This window comes from Fusarium proliferatum (assembly GCF_900067095.1).
Source record: "Fusarium proliferatum ET1 genome assembly, contig: FPRO_scaffold013, whole genome shotgun sequence".
NCBI classification, from domain to species: Eukaryota; Fungi; Ascomycota; class Sordariomycetes; order Hypocreales; family Nectriaceae; genus Fusarium; species Fusarium proliferatum.
In genome coordinates, this window is record NW_022194802.1 from 219,018 (window position 1) to 234,120 (window position 15,103).

Below are 15,103 nucleotides of genomic sequence, written 5' to 3' on the forward strand. Positions count from 1 at the left end.
AGTAACAACGATTCAAGGCACATCTTGGCGGCCTGCGTAAGTCCAAAGCAGTCTTGCAAAGTCTCATAGAGTAGACAGCATGTTTGCACACTCGTTTTGGCGTTTAATCGTCTCTGAAATAAAGTAAATTGAAAATCATCAATCTCTAGGTTAGGTTGACCATGCCAATTGAAGGGAAGATACATTAGTTACTTTGATTGGACTAACGATACTCCACTCCAGTACCACAAAACACAAAGCCTCTTGTTTGGATAAGCTATAAATAGAGTCACCACGGAACTAAGCGGCCCGCCCAGACTCTGATCCGATAACTCGGAAATAACGTGGAGCAGAGCCACTGAATCAACACTGTAGCCAAACCCTGATTATGTTTTGCTCATCCAAAAGCCAAAAGCTACAACTTCAAATGACATTGGCCATGGCAGATGGACACAAACTGTATCTCCAAACTTGCAGTGCCTCGTTTGTTAAGCCTCCGTTTACGAAAGCTTACGTCATGTGCACCAGCTGCGATGACAGCTCTAGGCATCCACGCCTAAAGAGTTGAACCTGCAACTTATCTCTCCCTATCCCGCTCCTGGCATACTCTCAACTTTTCATCATCTAAAAATGTCGGAACATCGAGAAATCCCAAAATTCACCGTCGATCTGTCTCTCCCTCCCGAGACCCGCTACGACCATATCGTTCCGCACTTCAAAACCGCCGTGGACTCGTGCGATTTACCCTCCCTATTCTATACCCTCCTCAACGAACTTGCTGGGAAATCGGCAGGGAAAATAATCGCTGCTGTGTCGCCGCTGCTTATGCGACGCCTTCATTCAGATGAGGAAAATGCAGAATTGGTCGGCATCTCGAAAGCGATTGGCATTCCCATGCATATCCTCGTTGCCTTCAATGTTCTATTGGACCTTTTGTTGGGATGCACGAGCGGCGGGGTACGCACGCTTGATCCAGATTCTGCAGTGAAAACGACACGGATGCTTCATTTTCGGACTCTCGACTGGGGCATGCATGAATTGAGAAATATCATCGTCGAACTCGACTTTGTCCGTACGCCCCAAGGCCCGGTTGTTGCTACAACAGTTGGGTATCTTGGGTACATTGGGGCTTTGACAGGAGTACGAAATGGCATGAGTTTGAGTTTGAACTTTAGACCGCACCACGCCAGGGAGACTCTTCGGCAACGACTGTCTTACAGATACCACCAGGTGATGGTGGTTCTTGGGCAGAGACAGTCAATATCAAGCAGCCTGAGAGAAATTCTACTAGGCAACTCAACGACACTGGAGAAACAGTCCAATGAAACGCACGAGTCGGACAGTATCAGCCCAGATTTGCAGAACCAATATGTACAGCAAGTCCTCACAAAACTCTCGACATCCAGTTCAACAGCTGCATATCTCATTCTCTGCCAACCAGACCGCGTCTTGGTCGTGGAGAAAGACCATCGCAGCGCATCGATCCGTGAATCCGACACATTCCTCACCGCCTACAACCACGACTTCAAAGATGAAGATAATCCCGCGCATCTCCAACAGGCCGCTGCCGAACTCGCAGAAGGCGAAGATGCAACGGGCATGGCAGACCTGGTGGCCTATTCAATTGAAAGAAAGCAGGATTTGGATAAGTTATGGAGGAAATGTGTTCGAGCTTGTAAAAGAAGGTACAGGCTGCGGAATGATATCGTGACGAGGGAGGATGTTGTCAAATTTTTGCAGAATGATATGATTCGGAATGAAGAGACGCATTACGCTGTCATCATGGATCCAAAGGAGGGGAAGGTCATGTGGCGGAGGGCGTATGAGTATGTCAGTGAGAGTGAACGCGAGAGTACGGAGGAGAGTTAGTGCTGTCCAGATGAATGAGTGCCACAGTTTACTATGGATTTAACATGAGTAACACTTGAAAGGTTAGGGAAGGGTAGCTTTGGACGATGATTTTACACTCAATGGTTTAGCTAGTTGGGCTTCTAGACATATTGTGATCAAAACACTTGGGGGGCTTCGAAAACTTCTTCAGCGACAATGTCACATATCTTCATGCGACCCTGAATACAGGGCTGAGTCTTCTATGGATGTGAACAAGTGAGCGTAAGCAGCATTGAAGCAGCGAGCCAATAGGACAGAGGTTTAAACGAACTGACCAATCACATAGAGAAGTTGACCAGGGCCACCATATGGAGACCAATTGAACCATCCAATCATTCTAAAGCCATCCAGAGTAAACAGCGCGGCATATACAACATAATGATCTACAATGGACATCTTGGCAAGCCCCGAATGCGACCGCATACTCCTTCCTCCTCTATGGAACACGGCTCGGATACACAGGGGAGAATCTGATGTCAGCAGGACTGCGTGTGGGAAAGTTTATCCCAGTCTGTTGCATACAACTTACTCTTGTGTCCAGAGTAGACCACGAATGGAACCAGTTGCGAGGGGAGATGTAAACGACCGATATCTTACTGTATCCAGGTACGATGTCAGCCGCAGGGGTTGACATCCAAGATATCATTCCATGAAGGTGCTCGCCACAAGTCGAAGCACTGACGGAAACCATTATCCAGTGACATGTTGAACTTTCTTGGCGCCATTTTCAGCTGGTATAACTGCCGGCCGTAGGTCAAATCAAGTTACTTCATCCCTATGCCTAACTAGCACTTATAGATATACCTACTTTGCATTACCGGACAGTGGGCACCTGTATAAGCCTATTTCGGGTTGATAATCCAGGACTGCGTGAACAAGTAAAGCGTAAGTCTCAGACCGTTTATGAGACGAAGATCTCAGTACCTTGGACTTGTATGTTTGTGGCGCTACGTAGCAACAATCCTTCTCAAACGTATAGAAGTTTACTAATCACTTGGTGGGACAATTACCACTCCGTCTTTCCAACGGTGATCTCATGGTCTGTGAACTGTAGACAAAAGGACCCCTCACTTAGACCCGAGGCTATCAGCTTGCACATCACGGGTAGATGATTCGCTGGTGTCAAGCTTCCAGACCCGCCCTAGCCATTTTCTGACACTTTCTGACATTTTCTGACCTGGAGACGCGGGTAATTGGGGGCTGAACTTCAGCCCCATCATAGCTAAGCTAGGTGCAATGTATACGCCCCTGGTACTTGATGACAATCGACAAAACCTGTACAGAGGATCGAGGAAATCTTCCTCCGGCTGACCATGTTCACAAGGCCCCATGCGAAGGAATGAGCTTTGTACGAGGGACGAGATGAGAGCCTTTTGTGGAAATTGCCGAGAAATTGACGCTCAACACGAGTAGACAAGGGAGTTGAGTGAAAATAAAAGGTCACGACGCCCAGTTCAAAAGTCCTCCATCACCATCTCCTTTCATCAAATCACCAACAATCTCAATATAAAGCCCCCCATACTTTCTCAAAATGAAGATATATACCATTCTCACTGCTCTCGGCAGCATCCTCGCCTTCAACACCCAGGCCGTCAACGCGGGATGCTACTCCGGAGGCGACCCCTGGCCCAACAAAGACCAAGCAGCCCAGTTCGTCTGGGACGCCTGCTACGGTTCTCAGGGCATGTTCTCTGGACAGTTCAGGCCCGGGCAGACCAAGTCCATGTGTCCCCGAAGCGGCCAGGTCGGCCTTGTCTTTGAAGTTCAGAACCAGTGGGACCAGACTCTTGACCTCAATAACGACGACTGCTACACGCGTCTCAAGAACGAGATCTATGGCTGTGACCGTGGTGGAGAGTCCACTGTTTCTAAGTGGCGTTTCCGGTGAGTTTGCTTGAGTGTAGAAGTCTAATGAGTTTAGGAGCTGACGTGCTTGGCAGTGCCGATCCCGGTAACTGTTAAATGCTCAAGGATATTTATGTTAAGGACCCCGAATAGGAGGAAGTGGAGAGTGGGAGCAAGGGAGACCGAGTTGGAGGATTTCATTTCTATGTCACTCATTTCGCCAAATATCTTTACTTCTGTCGTTATGAACAGTATTAGTCACTCATTAGAGCAAGAAAAATACCTAGGCCTCTCAAGGGGCGTGTGAGAGGTTATCAAATATCTCGCTGTGCATTGGTATCCCGAAGTTTGTATCTATAAAACATTAAAAACAACATATGGAGAAACTACACCAGATCTCATCAATTGCAACTTCAATCCATCGAGGCCTATGATCAACTACTAGGCTTATGAACTGATAATCAAATAGCTCATGGATCAAGCGTTCTGAAGCTGCGCCTCTTCATCCACATCTGGACTGCACGCTGCATCTGTTCCGTCAAGCCGTACGTCAAAGCGTTGACGAGCCCTATGAACTGCGTTGAAGCTTGAAGACCAGTGAGCCACTTCGGCGACGTGCCGACCGACTCAGCCAAGCGGTTCGCCATGCCCGGCAGCCATAGAATGATATACGCAATTGGGTATCCATTCAAAAGAAGCATTCTCCTCAGGTTCGGAGACTTCGGTACGCGATGGTTTGGTCCGTTACCAGTCGAGACATTTTGCGTATTGTTCGTTCCGTGCTCTTCGGCCGTGGGCGGTTCTGGCTCAGGCATGGCAGATGCTGACCACTGGACCTTCCCACCAGGTGATGTATCCTCCCCCTCACTCTGGTCTCCCTTTGCGATGCCCCTCGCCTCAAGTTCATATGAGGCCTCTACCGTGGTAGTGACCCATATCCGTTGTGTATCCGACTGCTCGGCGTTTTCTCGATCGATTCTCGACTGCGCATTCGTGGCATATCCTTTTGTAGTAGAGGAAGAAAGACCGTATTTGACGAAACTGAAGAGCCGTCGTAGTTTGATGTATATGTAAGTGTAAATAGCCACTGTTGCAAGGAAGATGGCGATGCGCCAAGCGTGAGTGAGGCCGTAGCGGAGACCTAGATGTTGGGTCTGGATCCAGCACCAGTTCCCACTCACTGGCCCATAGACATGGAGACCGAGTCCGACGAAGCCTGAGAGTCATTTAGCATAATTGTCAGTTTATGAGCTCCTGTGAACCTACTGGTGATCGTGCCAGGAATCCAAGGTACAAGGCAGACGATAGCAGTCATCAGTCTCGACGAGTCGTCAAGGATTTGTTGTCGCTGAACCGCTAGTAGTACCGAAACAGAAATGATAAGAATGTTGAAATCGATCGCCTGCACTGAGAATTGACCAACCCAGGCATTGGCGACGCAACCAGTGCTGGGGGACGCTTTCGGATCCGCGTAGCCATCCTTAATGGCGAGGATACCAGATACTGTATTGTTGAGGCTGTTGATAAAGTCTTGATCATCGAGTTAGGTAAACCGAAGCGTCTGAAGAGATTGATTGACCTACCTGCAACGAGGAGGTTCACAATCAACGCATGGCGAAAATGGCGTCGCGGCGGAGGAACAATAACATGAAGACAGAGCGCGAAGAAGCTCGCAACGCAGGATAGCAACGATCCGGTTAATGTAGGAATTGAAATCGACAGGTTGGCCGGAATAGTGGCCATCATGGCTGATATTGTTGAAGAAGGAAAGACATTTGCTTTTTCCAAAAGAACATGTGAGACATGTCCATCTGAAGAATTTTGCATCGCTTTGTTATAAAGCACCTGAAAGGGGGGCCTGAGCCCAAAGGGCTAGACCAACCTTGGAATGTCAAAATCGATGAAACTGCGCCAAAACGTCACATCACAAGTATCACCTTCCGCTTTTTCCCACGTTCATGACAGAATTATTGCCGTTGGCCGTGTTTTACACTCTGCGCTAAAGAGATCGGCAGAAAGTGTCTTGATGAAAGAGGAAGCTCTTACAAGGGGTTGCGGCGCTGTGATTGGCGGTTTGTTTCAGCTGTTGGAGAAACCCCTGTTGATAATCGTAATAGCGCTATCCGGCGTCGGACTCTCCGCTGTTCAGGGGCTGAGAATAGAGTTTGCAGTTATTGATTCTGTAACTTATCCGTCCAGTAAGGGTTGTACACCCGTAAGACGAAGGTTGAGGATGGGCTAGAATGAAGTGATAATAGTCTTTAGGCAGGTCTAGAGTCATGCTTAACAAGAGTGGTCCGATGGCTTACCCGTCGGTCTAAATTATACCGCCACCAAAACTATCACTTTAACCATCTCCACAACGCTGGCAATTACCGTTTTTGTAACACTCACACTCACGAACACTTGCTGGGGTCTGATGTTGCCAAAAACAATGGCTGTTCACGCACGACGATCTGAACAGCTAGACTAGGGTTGTTAGTCGTAGCTTGATGTTGTCGCTCCGAGATAATCTGATAAGACAAACCATACAGACAGCAGAGACCGTAGCTTAAACCTTTACCCTCGATTGACATAAGGCGGGTAAACTAAGTCCGACTAACGATACTCTTAATAACGTCAATGGCTTCGATAGGACCCCAGTTCTCCAGACGAGCTAGCCATGTTTAGAAAACATTGCGACAGTATCGAAGTCTATGTTACGGCAAGAAAAAACGGGTTCTCAGACTTCTCGACATTCTCCAAACTACTGGGGTTTTACTTAATTTGCCCTCATGACCAGATGCAAAACAGCAGACATGGTTGTGAAACAAGGTCCACCACTTGCGTCACGTTACATCAAAGATAACCACCGGCATATCAGCGAAGACACTGTCTAATAAGCCAGCTGCGATGGCAAGTAATTGAAAAGGACATAATGCTAAGCTAGTTCAGACCTCATTGGCCAGAAAAATGCTATCGGTGATGGATACCGAGATCGATCTATCGCGTCTTGGCTCGCCCTAAGTTTTCTGCAGGGCCCACTGCACAGTTCGATCGAGCCTTGGCAGAGTCTGTGTTATGTCGGCAGATAGAAATCAGACTAACGGCCGGGGTATGGGCTATCCGTAGCGCTATGATTCTCTTTTGCAGCTTGCCATGGGAGTTAGTTTAGGGTTTTAAGTGACTGAACTTCCGATCAAGTGGAACTATGTATATTACCATGTCCGAGAACAACTTTGTCACCCATGCTCACCTCGTATCTGAGATAAAAAAAGAAAATGAGCCTAGGTTCTGATGTTGAGGTTATTGGCTGGTTGGTAGTTGAACTTTTGAAGCCTATGAAATCTCAGCAAGCTACACGGCGCGACAAAATCTTGTCCGCTTGAAAGATAATCCAAAGTTATTGGAATACATGGCGAACAGTCTGTTATTCCAATCTCATGTCTCTTAGAGTACTTGCAAAAGAAGATAACTATCTATAAATCTTGCTCATACAGTCCAAATCCTTCGTAAGATCCTCCAAGTATCAGCGAGAAGTGAGACACGATGTGTCAAGTGAACCCTTACGGCACGACAGCTCGTTTGCTAAAAGCAGAGCAAAAGATCGGGATGTCAACCCTATACCTCTTCATGTATTCTGGCCTGGACACGAAAAGCAGTCTGACCATATTTAGACAGACTGCAGTGCAGGAAGGATAGCAGGTAACTTACCAAGGTGATTTTTATGCATCATCAGCCGCCAAACTGCCGAAAGGTAATGATCAGAGAGAGACAGCATAGATAAGGCAAAAAGGCGTTAGGCTTGTGACTCAGAATTTAAATCAGCAGAGATGATCCAGTGGAAAGTGCAGGAAGATAGAATACGATATAAGAAATTGTCAGGTCATTATAACTATACCTAAGAAAGAATAAAGGAATTAAAACTGTTTAATTCAAAGACACTTAAAATATATTTCTATTCAGTATAGAGCTCGACGTTCTTTCGATAGTCCCTGAAAGCCATTCCAATCCCTCGGCATCATCTCCCAAGTCATCCAACTCTGTCTGTGAGTGAGCATGCACTCTCGTCGAGCTTCTATCACTCATATCAATCATGTCTATCCTGGAAACTTCAAAGGGGCCTTTGAAGCTGTGGTTTGTATCCCCGGTCATCGCACTGTTGACTGCAGTATCGCTGGCATTCTCAGGGCAGTGTTGGTTGCTCTCAGTTACGGGCGGATCCCGTGGCGACATTTCAAGATGCGTGGGTAGTGAATCTTCCGTAATTGGGAACCTAGACCTGACCAACTTGAGCAACGGCCGCAGGGTGGCAAGACTGCAGGCTGTAATGGCTAGTCCCTGCTCAATAGTAGACCAGACTGCCATATCTATGGCGTTCCCTATTTTTTTTTAAACCTGTTAGCTGGCTCATCCTTGAGCAAGTGGGGAGTTTATAGCATACAAAGGAGGTCAGGCTCTTTAAGTTTTACAAGACTTGGAAATCGAGCAATGACTGCTACACATGATCTAATGTAAGTTTAGTACTAGGAACAATCATCGTCGATCGTTTAGGTAATAAACTCACATACAACCCATAGAAAGAACGGGTATAAGACAAAGCTTTGTCTTCATATCAAGATCCAATTTCCATACCGTGACAGCGGAAAGAGAAACAGTGGCCAAATCCGACAAAATAGTCGCTACACTATACAATGCAGCGGCCATGACAGTAAAATCCATTCCGACACATATACCACTTTGGCTCTTGTCCCATAAGAAAGAGGCAGGGTTGCACTGAAATAGTAATGTTGCAAGGAGAAAAACACCTGTAAATGTAGCCAGGGCTGTTGCAAGATAAATGATAATCTGGTGCCTGTTTGTAGCTGAAACAAGCAAGAACCAGCAGATTGTTACCCTGGCTTTCACTGTAGCAAGAGAGTAAAAGATGCAACAGAGCCAGAAATACTATGGCGAATTATTAGATCATACCTCACAGAATGAAATGGGGGCTCACCTTTACAGTCATAAAGATGTGGCTGATCTCAACATCCTCGAGATGTTGTCCAAGCCCGTACTTGACAGACACAGTCGAAAAGCTTGCACTCAAAGCAAAAAAGCTCTATCAGTTTTACAATCAGTAGGGAACAAGGGGTTCCAGAACAGAACTTACTGTTCCAACAATGATGAAGTAATCATCGACCGAGAATTTCCTCACGATGAACAGTCGAACATAACAGCGCAATAGAAGGGAGATAAACGAAACAAAGAAGAAGACTGCATTGATGATAACAAGTTTTTTCCCTCGGTTATTCATCTTAAAAGTAAATGCGGGGTCATGAAACACCTAGCATATAAACCTTTAAACTGTGATGTAGTGTTTACAGGTTTGAACTCCAATTTGGAGGCTAAGCGTCTTCCAGGATCCAAGGGCTGTTGAGGAACTGTTAAAGATACTGAATATTAAGTCCGATTATATAATACTTTTGTTTCAAAAAGAAACTCCTAAGGCGAACTCTCTCTTCTTTGTCTTTTCTTTATATAGAGTATACATTGAAAGCAACATCAGTGACCTCAGCTGCAATTGCTTATAACTGTCTTACCTGATGCCGGAAAAGGCTATCAAGGGATTAGTAGCGTTTTATTTCGGCCAGTACAAACTCATGATTAGGTTCCATAAGATTTTATGTAGACCATAAAGTGTAAAAAAGAGACCTAGTCTGGTATTGGCTTAGAGTAAGGGAGGGTTACCAGAGACCGAGTTCAAGGGGAAGTGGGTCTCGAAGATTGATGGATTTAGAGCCATTAACATCTTGCCACTCGGTGAAATAGATCTCGGTTGCATCATAGGCTTGCGGGGAAACAAATGGCCATTAAGACAAAAGGTTTATCTACAGATTCATTTGCAATAGCTCTGTAACGCCATTTGTTGAAAGGGATGCGTGTGTATTGACTGTGCCGAACTGAGGTCTCGGGCCGAGTGATCCGGCTGATAATTGCGAGGTAACACCATTAACTACAGTCGGGTTGGTGCATCTGCCAGATATCTATTTTTAGTATAATTTCAGGGATCGGCTAGAGGCGCATGCGCTGTTATTGCAGTGCAAAACCCGAGCAATGACAGATGACTACCGGTTTTTGGGAATGCAAACAATAGCTGGAATGCCCTGAGATCAGACCTCAGCGGCACAAGAGCCGGTTCGCAAGATTACCAAATGTAGCATTACAACATGTTTGGGCCTTTGCATTATGTTTACAGAGAAGGATACTTCTGCATACTGGATCGAATCCTAGGCCATGAGCTTAGATATTAAATACTGGCTGGCTAGACACCTGGTAATACATTATGATCGTGTGCTTAGATAACCAAAGTGATCCTGATCGTAGACATAGCTCTACAGACGACTGACAAGACATGGGTGATATAGGTCAATTAAGTACCAAGCTCAACTCATAGAGATGAGAAGGTAAGGCTCGCTTTAATCGATGCTAATCTAGGAATGCAAATACAGTGATCCAAACCCCACAAGAGACTATGAACCGTCGAAGTGTACAGTAGGGAATGCGCGTTTAGATGGCCATAGCAACGGCAATACCGGCAATTCCAGCCATTCCGAGGATATCAGCACCCATGGTAGGGGCAGCAGCGCCCTTGGACTTGGAGGTGGAGTGAGAGGTGGCGCTGGCCTTGGCGGTGTCGGTCTTGGTGGTGGTAGAGTGATGCTCAGTCCTGTTGCTGTCAGTGAGATTCATGCCGTTGAGATGAGAAGGGCATACTTGGTGCTGGTGGTAGTGGTGGAAGCAGCCATGGCGCAGGTGGCCAGAGCAGCAGCGAGGAGGAAGTTCAGCTTCATGTTGAAGGATTAAGGTATTAACTTGAAAGTTATAAGGTTTGAAAGATTGTAGTTGAGTAAAGAGTGAATGAGATGTGATGGTTGATGCAGTTTAAGCTTTCCAGAATGAGGCTGCCATCTCAGCCCTTTTGTACTCGAAATGTCCATGGTGTTTACTGTCGCAGACCTGTAATTGAGTTATACGATGTTCATTATTGGCTAATGCGTAAACCGGCATTTCGGTGCCGCAGTCAGCGAGGCTAGTACTAATCCGCTCGCCTACGAGCCTCAACGCGGGCCGATCGAGGGGAGGACCCAATAGCTGTGGCGCGCAGCAAGGAAATACGAGACCTCCAACTGTCAGAATTCAGTCATGCCATAACAGTAGAGGATGACGCGGCGACGGAGTCTGGAGAGAAGGGCTGACTCCGCCCCTCCGCGGATCACCGTTGGTTCGTTGGTGGTGCCGTATTATCCAGGCAATGTTTAGAGTTGGGGTCAGTTTATGGAAATTGCCGAGGTCTAGAACACACTAATGATGGCTCAGATCCAATTGTTTCATCCTGTGCAATGGTTTATTGGTGCTGACGTTGTAATCTTTCGGCAATTTGGTACCGATTGATCGCCCCGTCTGAACGACGTGGCTTGCTTGATTGGTTTGCTTTGGTATTGCCCCGGAAAACGGCTGATCTGCTAATTTAGCCCATCCCTGGTGACATGCAGGAACATGATGTCACAGCGGTGTGCTGAGAGGAGAGTTGGATAGCTTCAGGGTAGTACGCTCTGTTTGGACCGAGTAAAAGGTTCGAGATACTGCTTCACGAGTAGATCTGTATGGATACTCAATATTCAAGCTTAATGTGAGCCAACGGGTATGCGAGGCTTGATCATCTACTCAAAATAATACTCCGAGACCTTGGGATCTATGCTTAATGCTAAAGTCGGGACGGCTGAGAAATGGAGTGTATGTTAGTCAACAAGACAGTCTTTGTACATGAGAATATCTGCAAAGGTAGGCGCTGGCTTATGCTCCGACTCTCAGTCTTCACCGGGGAAAGAGTATACAAGACGCGACGTCTCTCCGTATCTGTCTCTGTCTGAACGCAACAGCCGTATCATGAAGTTGGACATTCTCGTGGATCCAAGACCATGACAAAAGATCTCGGAAAGCTGACGTATACCATCGACTGTGCCGTGATAATTTTCATCCTGCCTAGGAGGCTTTGCCTTTGTTGGCTTCCTTCACCGCGGATCCCATTTAGTGTACACGCGTCACATACAGCATTGAGATGAGGTAGGCCGATGAGCGCAAGGCAGAGTCATTGTCTTACGCAACAAGATAGCTATAAGGATGAGGCATAATTGATGGAAAGAATGAGTGTGTATGGTCTCTGCCGTATTGTTTACGAGCTTAGCTTGGGATTGACCAACCACGATAGAGTCTGCGTACCTAGACCAGGTTCTTTAGTGCCTAACCCACAGACAGCTCCTACGCGACCCCTGTCTCGTATGTACTTGAATCACGCCTTTGGATAGTGTCTTAGTCTATACTGGATAAGCTGTCCGAGTGACAGATCCCAAGCGAATCGGAGCTCCTGTGTCATCGCTGTCCATGTCATGACCACGACCCAATACTTCCTGCGATGTCTGTCCGCTATCATAAGCACCTTGACCACGGAACAGGTCAAGCTCTCGAGGAAGTGTTCTGGAATACTCTAAAGAACAACGCACATGTCAGCCAGTGTTCCTAAAAGATTCCCTTACGGGCTTAGCGGCGACTCACCGTGATACGTGCGCAATGCCTGCAAAAATGGGACCACCAGTATCAAGAGGCACAGCAGCTGACTAACACCCTCAATATCGCTCTCAGACTCCATCCCTTCCCACGCACCAAGTACATATATTCTCTCCGCCTGAATCCACCAAACTCCAAGGCCAAACCACAACACCCCATCAAAAAGAAGAACGCCCAGTGCTTCCGAATTCAATGCATAATACAATGGCATAAATATCAACCGCAACCAGCGACGCTTCTGTTCATTCTTTGGTGCTCCCAAGGCTCTGTCATCGGAACCGATTTTCTTCATCCGGTTCATCCACCAAATCGAGACTGCGGGCCATAATGACAGACACTGGATTGTATACCCTTGAATGAGGAGGACATAGCTCGCGATCAGCCATGAGAGAGGACTTCCTGACTTGTTCATTCCGATTGCACAATTCGCTTTCCGTTCATCGTAATTGTCCCATCCTCCAGCCCCGGTAATGAAAGTGCAGTATAACAATAAGGCGGCAAGAACAAGCATGGCGCAAATTCGACATATCATGTCTGCGCCCAAAGACGAAGTTATCGCAGCTTTCCGGAGATAATGCTGGTTATCCGGATGGTAATGAACAGGCTTGTTGCTCAATCCTCCGTTTGTTTCCACGCGAATCGCATAGAGTGTTAGTATGTGTACACCACTTGTGAGCCATGCAAGGTTGGTCGCTGTCTGGAAATGATAGACCGATATCTCTGCTTTGTGTAGCTGGACAATCGTTGTACACAAGACGGCCATGCCGGTGACAAGCTGTGTATCAGCGAGGGTTATCACAAATGAGTAGAGACCGCGCTTCAGGTGGTTAATATGCGCTCTGATCCACCTTGATCTGACCAGAAATTTGACAAAGGGATCCGAAATATTTCTTCGTACCCACTCATCAATTGGATTGACAGATTCTACAAAGCCAAAACGAGGTGGTGGCCCCAAACTTGGAGCCTCAATGATATTCAACCCAGATCTCGCAATGGCAAGATACAGGCTTATACTGAGGATTGCCAAACATGAGGCCGTAATGAAAGCGGTGACGACCTTTTATCGTCAGCTCGATTGGGCTCCAGCGTCGTCAGCACTTACACCAATTCCGGCGATGTCTGGATCAGGATCAAACTTAGTCGCGCATTTCTCCCAGGAAGAGTTCATTGTCATGGAAAAACACGAATGGCAAATGATAGGAAGAAGAGAAGGGAGGAGAAAGAATGATGCCTTATATCTAGGGGCAAGAAGGTTTCTCGTATGGCTTTTCTCATACGATGAATAAGCCCCAATATGTACGTCACCAGATAGGTAGCAAAAATGTTTTAGACAACTAGCCAAGCTGACAAAAACAAGTGGTGAGATAAATCACTCAAAAGTGACTCTAATATTTTTGTCATGTGTAATCTATTGTAGCTTACCTAATTACCCCGAAACACGCTAGGCCAGCCACGATCATGGTTTGATAAGGATTTGCATCCTTCCGCAAGCGATTACAAAATTGGTTCAGAGTATTATATAGCGGATTGGCAATTGGCCATAACTTTTATAAGACTACCAAGTTAAGACATCGAATTATTTGCTATGAGACAAACTAATTTACTCCTGTGGCCTAAAATAAGTCGCAGTGTCTTGAGAAACATAAAGCGGCCACAAGACTGGAACTCGCAGGCCGCTAAGCGTCACCACCAACGCTTACTCTAGCTAGACTATAGGACCGAAAGCGGCTTAATACGGACTTATTCTATTTCGATGCCTGAAGTTTAATGTTGCGAGTCATGATAATAGACCCATTCTTCGAAGTTTGCCTTGTCACATAAGTCCATGTAAAAACTAATAGAGAATAAGTAGACTGAAATTTAAATCAGCCTGGCGAACTGATTTCCCTTACTTTAGGTAAGCAACATATCCAGGAGAAGAAAAACAACAACCCTATCAACGGCTGCGATAGCCCGTAACAAGATAAACCGTCTCTTAGTTTCCAGCCGCCTTGGTCATGGTGACAAAAGCGGAAGATGCAATCTCAGTAGCAGGATCCTCCTCAGAGACCATTCGCCAGTTGCAGGGAATCTCCCTCCAAGTCGTCTTGTAGCACGTGGCAGCGCACCCATAAGCGCTCTCCGAGTCTTGCACCATGCAGCGCTTACCCTGGCCAGAGAACCTGAAATGAGCACGTCTGTTGTCCCAGTCTACGCAGAACTCAACCATCGCTGGAACAGAAGTACCCCTGCAGCCCGTATCGGCATTGACCTTATAAGTACCATAGTCAGTGTAGAACCATGCGTCGTCGCTCCTGCATGTCCAGCCGGCACAGGTGGTGAAGACTTCCATGCGGTCTGCGGATGCGGTTAGGGCCAGGGAGGCGAGGACAGCGGTGATATCGAGACGCATGTTGATGATGAGCTTGATGGAGCAGCTAGTAGGGTGATCTGTAATATGTAAATTAGAGTTGAGTTGGTAGCGGGCCGAAGAATCGCGATACTTACGCTGATCTTGAATCGGCTTAGAACAGGGAGCAATGGAAGTTGAGATGAAGGAGATGATAGTGTATCATTCGAGTTCGAGGCGAGATGTCAATGAATACTTATACTTAGAGAACTCCATAGCTTTCCCTTTTCCTCGTTCGCAAGATTGACAATAAATACTGGCCCCATAGTAAGCACGTCCAGAGACGGTCATTTTAGGAGGAGTATACAGCGGTGTCACCGACCGTGGTCTCCATAGACTAGTCTCGGCCGAGACCTGGCATGACATTGTTACAGTTATTACTTTGTATACTACCATAGAGTAGCAATATGCTTG

At 46.7% G+C, this 15,103-nt stretch overlaps 7 protein-coding genes across 7 annotated transcripts; 2 read left to right on the top strand and 5 right to left on the bottom strand.

The window, feature by feature from the left end:
• Nucleotides 1-609: 609 nt before the first annotated feature.
• FPRO_12693 (uncharacterized protein) lies at nt 610-1,848 on the top strand (the record flags this gene model as incomplete). Its single annotated transcript, XM_031223238.1, has 1 exon — nt 610-1,848. The coding sequence occupies one exon, from the start codon at nt 610-612 to the stop codon at nt 1,846-1,848; it is 1,239 nt and encodes a 412-aa protein (XP_031088616.1).
• Nucleotides 1,849-3,400: 1,552 nt separating this feature from the next.
• FPRO_12694 (uncharacterized protein) lies at nt 3,401-3,831 on the top strand (the record flags this gene model as incomplete). The annotated part of the gene is made up of 2 exons (XM_031223239.1): nt 3,401-3,753; nt 3,810-3,831. The coding sequence occupies 2 exons, from the start codon at nt 3,401-3,403 to the stop codon at nt 3,829-3,831; spliced, it is 375 nt and encodes a 124-aa protein (XP_031088617.1).
• Nucleotides 3,832-4,184: 353 nt separating this feature from the next.
• On the bottom strand, nt 4,185-5,457 carry FPRO_12695 (uncharacterized protein; the record flags this gene model as incomplete). Its single annotated transcript, XM_031223240.1, has 3 exons — nt 4,185-4,930; nt 4,981-5,244; nt 5,298-5,457. 3 exons carry the CDS (start codon nt 5,455-5,457, stop codon nt 4,185-4,187), a joined length of 1,170 nt encoding a protein of 389 aa, XP_031088618.1.
• A 2,181-nt stretch (nt 5,458-7,638) lies between these two features.
• On the bottom strand, nt 7,639-8,989 carry FPRO_12696 (uncharacterized protein; the record flags this gene model as incomplete). Its single annotated transcript, XM_031223241.1, has 5 exons — nt 7,639-8,075; nt 8,138-8,202; nt 8,261-8,640; nt 8,690-8,794; nt 8,846-8,989. 5 exons carry the CDS (start codon nt 8,987-8,989, stop codon nt 7,639-7,641), a joined length of 1,131 nt encoding a protein of 376 aa, XP_031088619.1.
• A 1,253-nt stretch (nt 8,990-10,242) lies between these two features.
• FPRO_12697 (uncharacterized protein) lies at nt 10,243-10,526 on the bottom strand (the record flags this gene model as incomplete). The annotated part of the gene is made up of 2 exons (XM_031223242.1): nt 10,243-10,402; nt 10,450-10,526. 2 exons carry the CDS (start codon nt 10,524-10,526, stop codon nt 10,243-10,245), a joined length of 237 nt encoding a protein of 78 aa, XP_031088620.1.
• Nucleotides 10,527-12,050: 1,524 nt separating this feature from the next.
• On the bottom strand, nt 12,051-13,468 carry FPRO_12698 (uncharacterized protein; the record flags this gene model as incomplete). Its single annotated transcript, XM_031223243.1, has 3 exons — nt 12,051-12,220; nt 12,289-13,357; nt 13,403-13,468. 3 exons carry the CDS (start codon nt 13,466-13,468, stop codon nt 12,051-12,053), a joined length of 1,305 nt encoding a protein of 434 aa, XP_031088621.1.
• An 807-nt stretch (nt 13,469-14,275) lies between these two features.
• Nucleotides 14,276-14,692, bottom strand: FPRO_12699 (uncharacterized protein; the record flags this gene model as incomplete). Its single annotated transcript, XM_031223244.1, has 1 exon — nt 14,276-14,692. One exon carries the CDS (start codon nt 14,690-14,692, stop codon nt 14,276-14,278), a length of 417 nt encoding a protein of 138 aa, XP_031088622.1.
• Nucleotides 14,693-15,103: the final 411 nt, after the last annotated feature.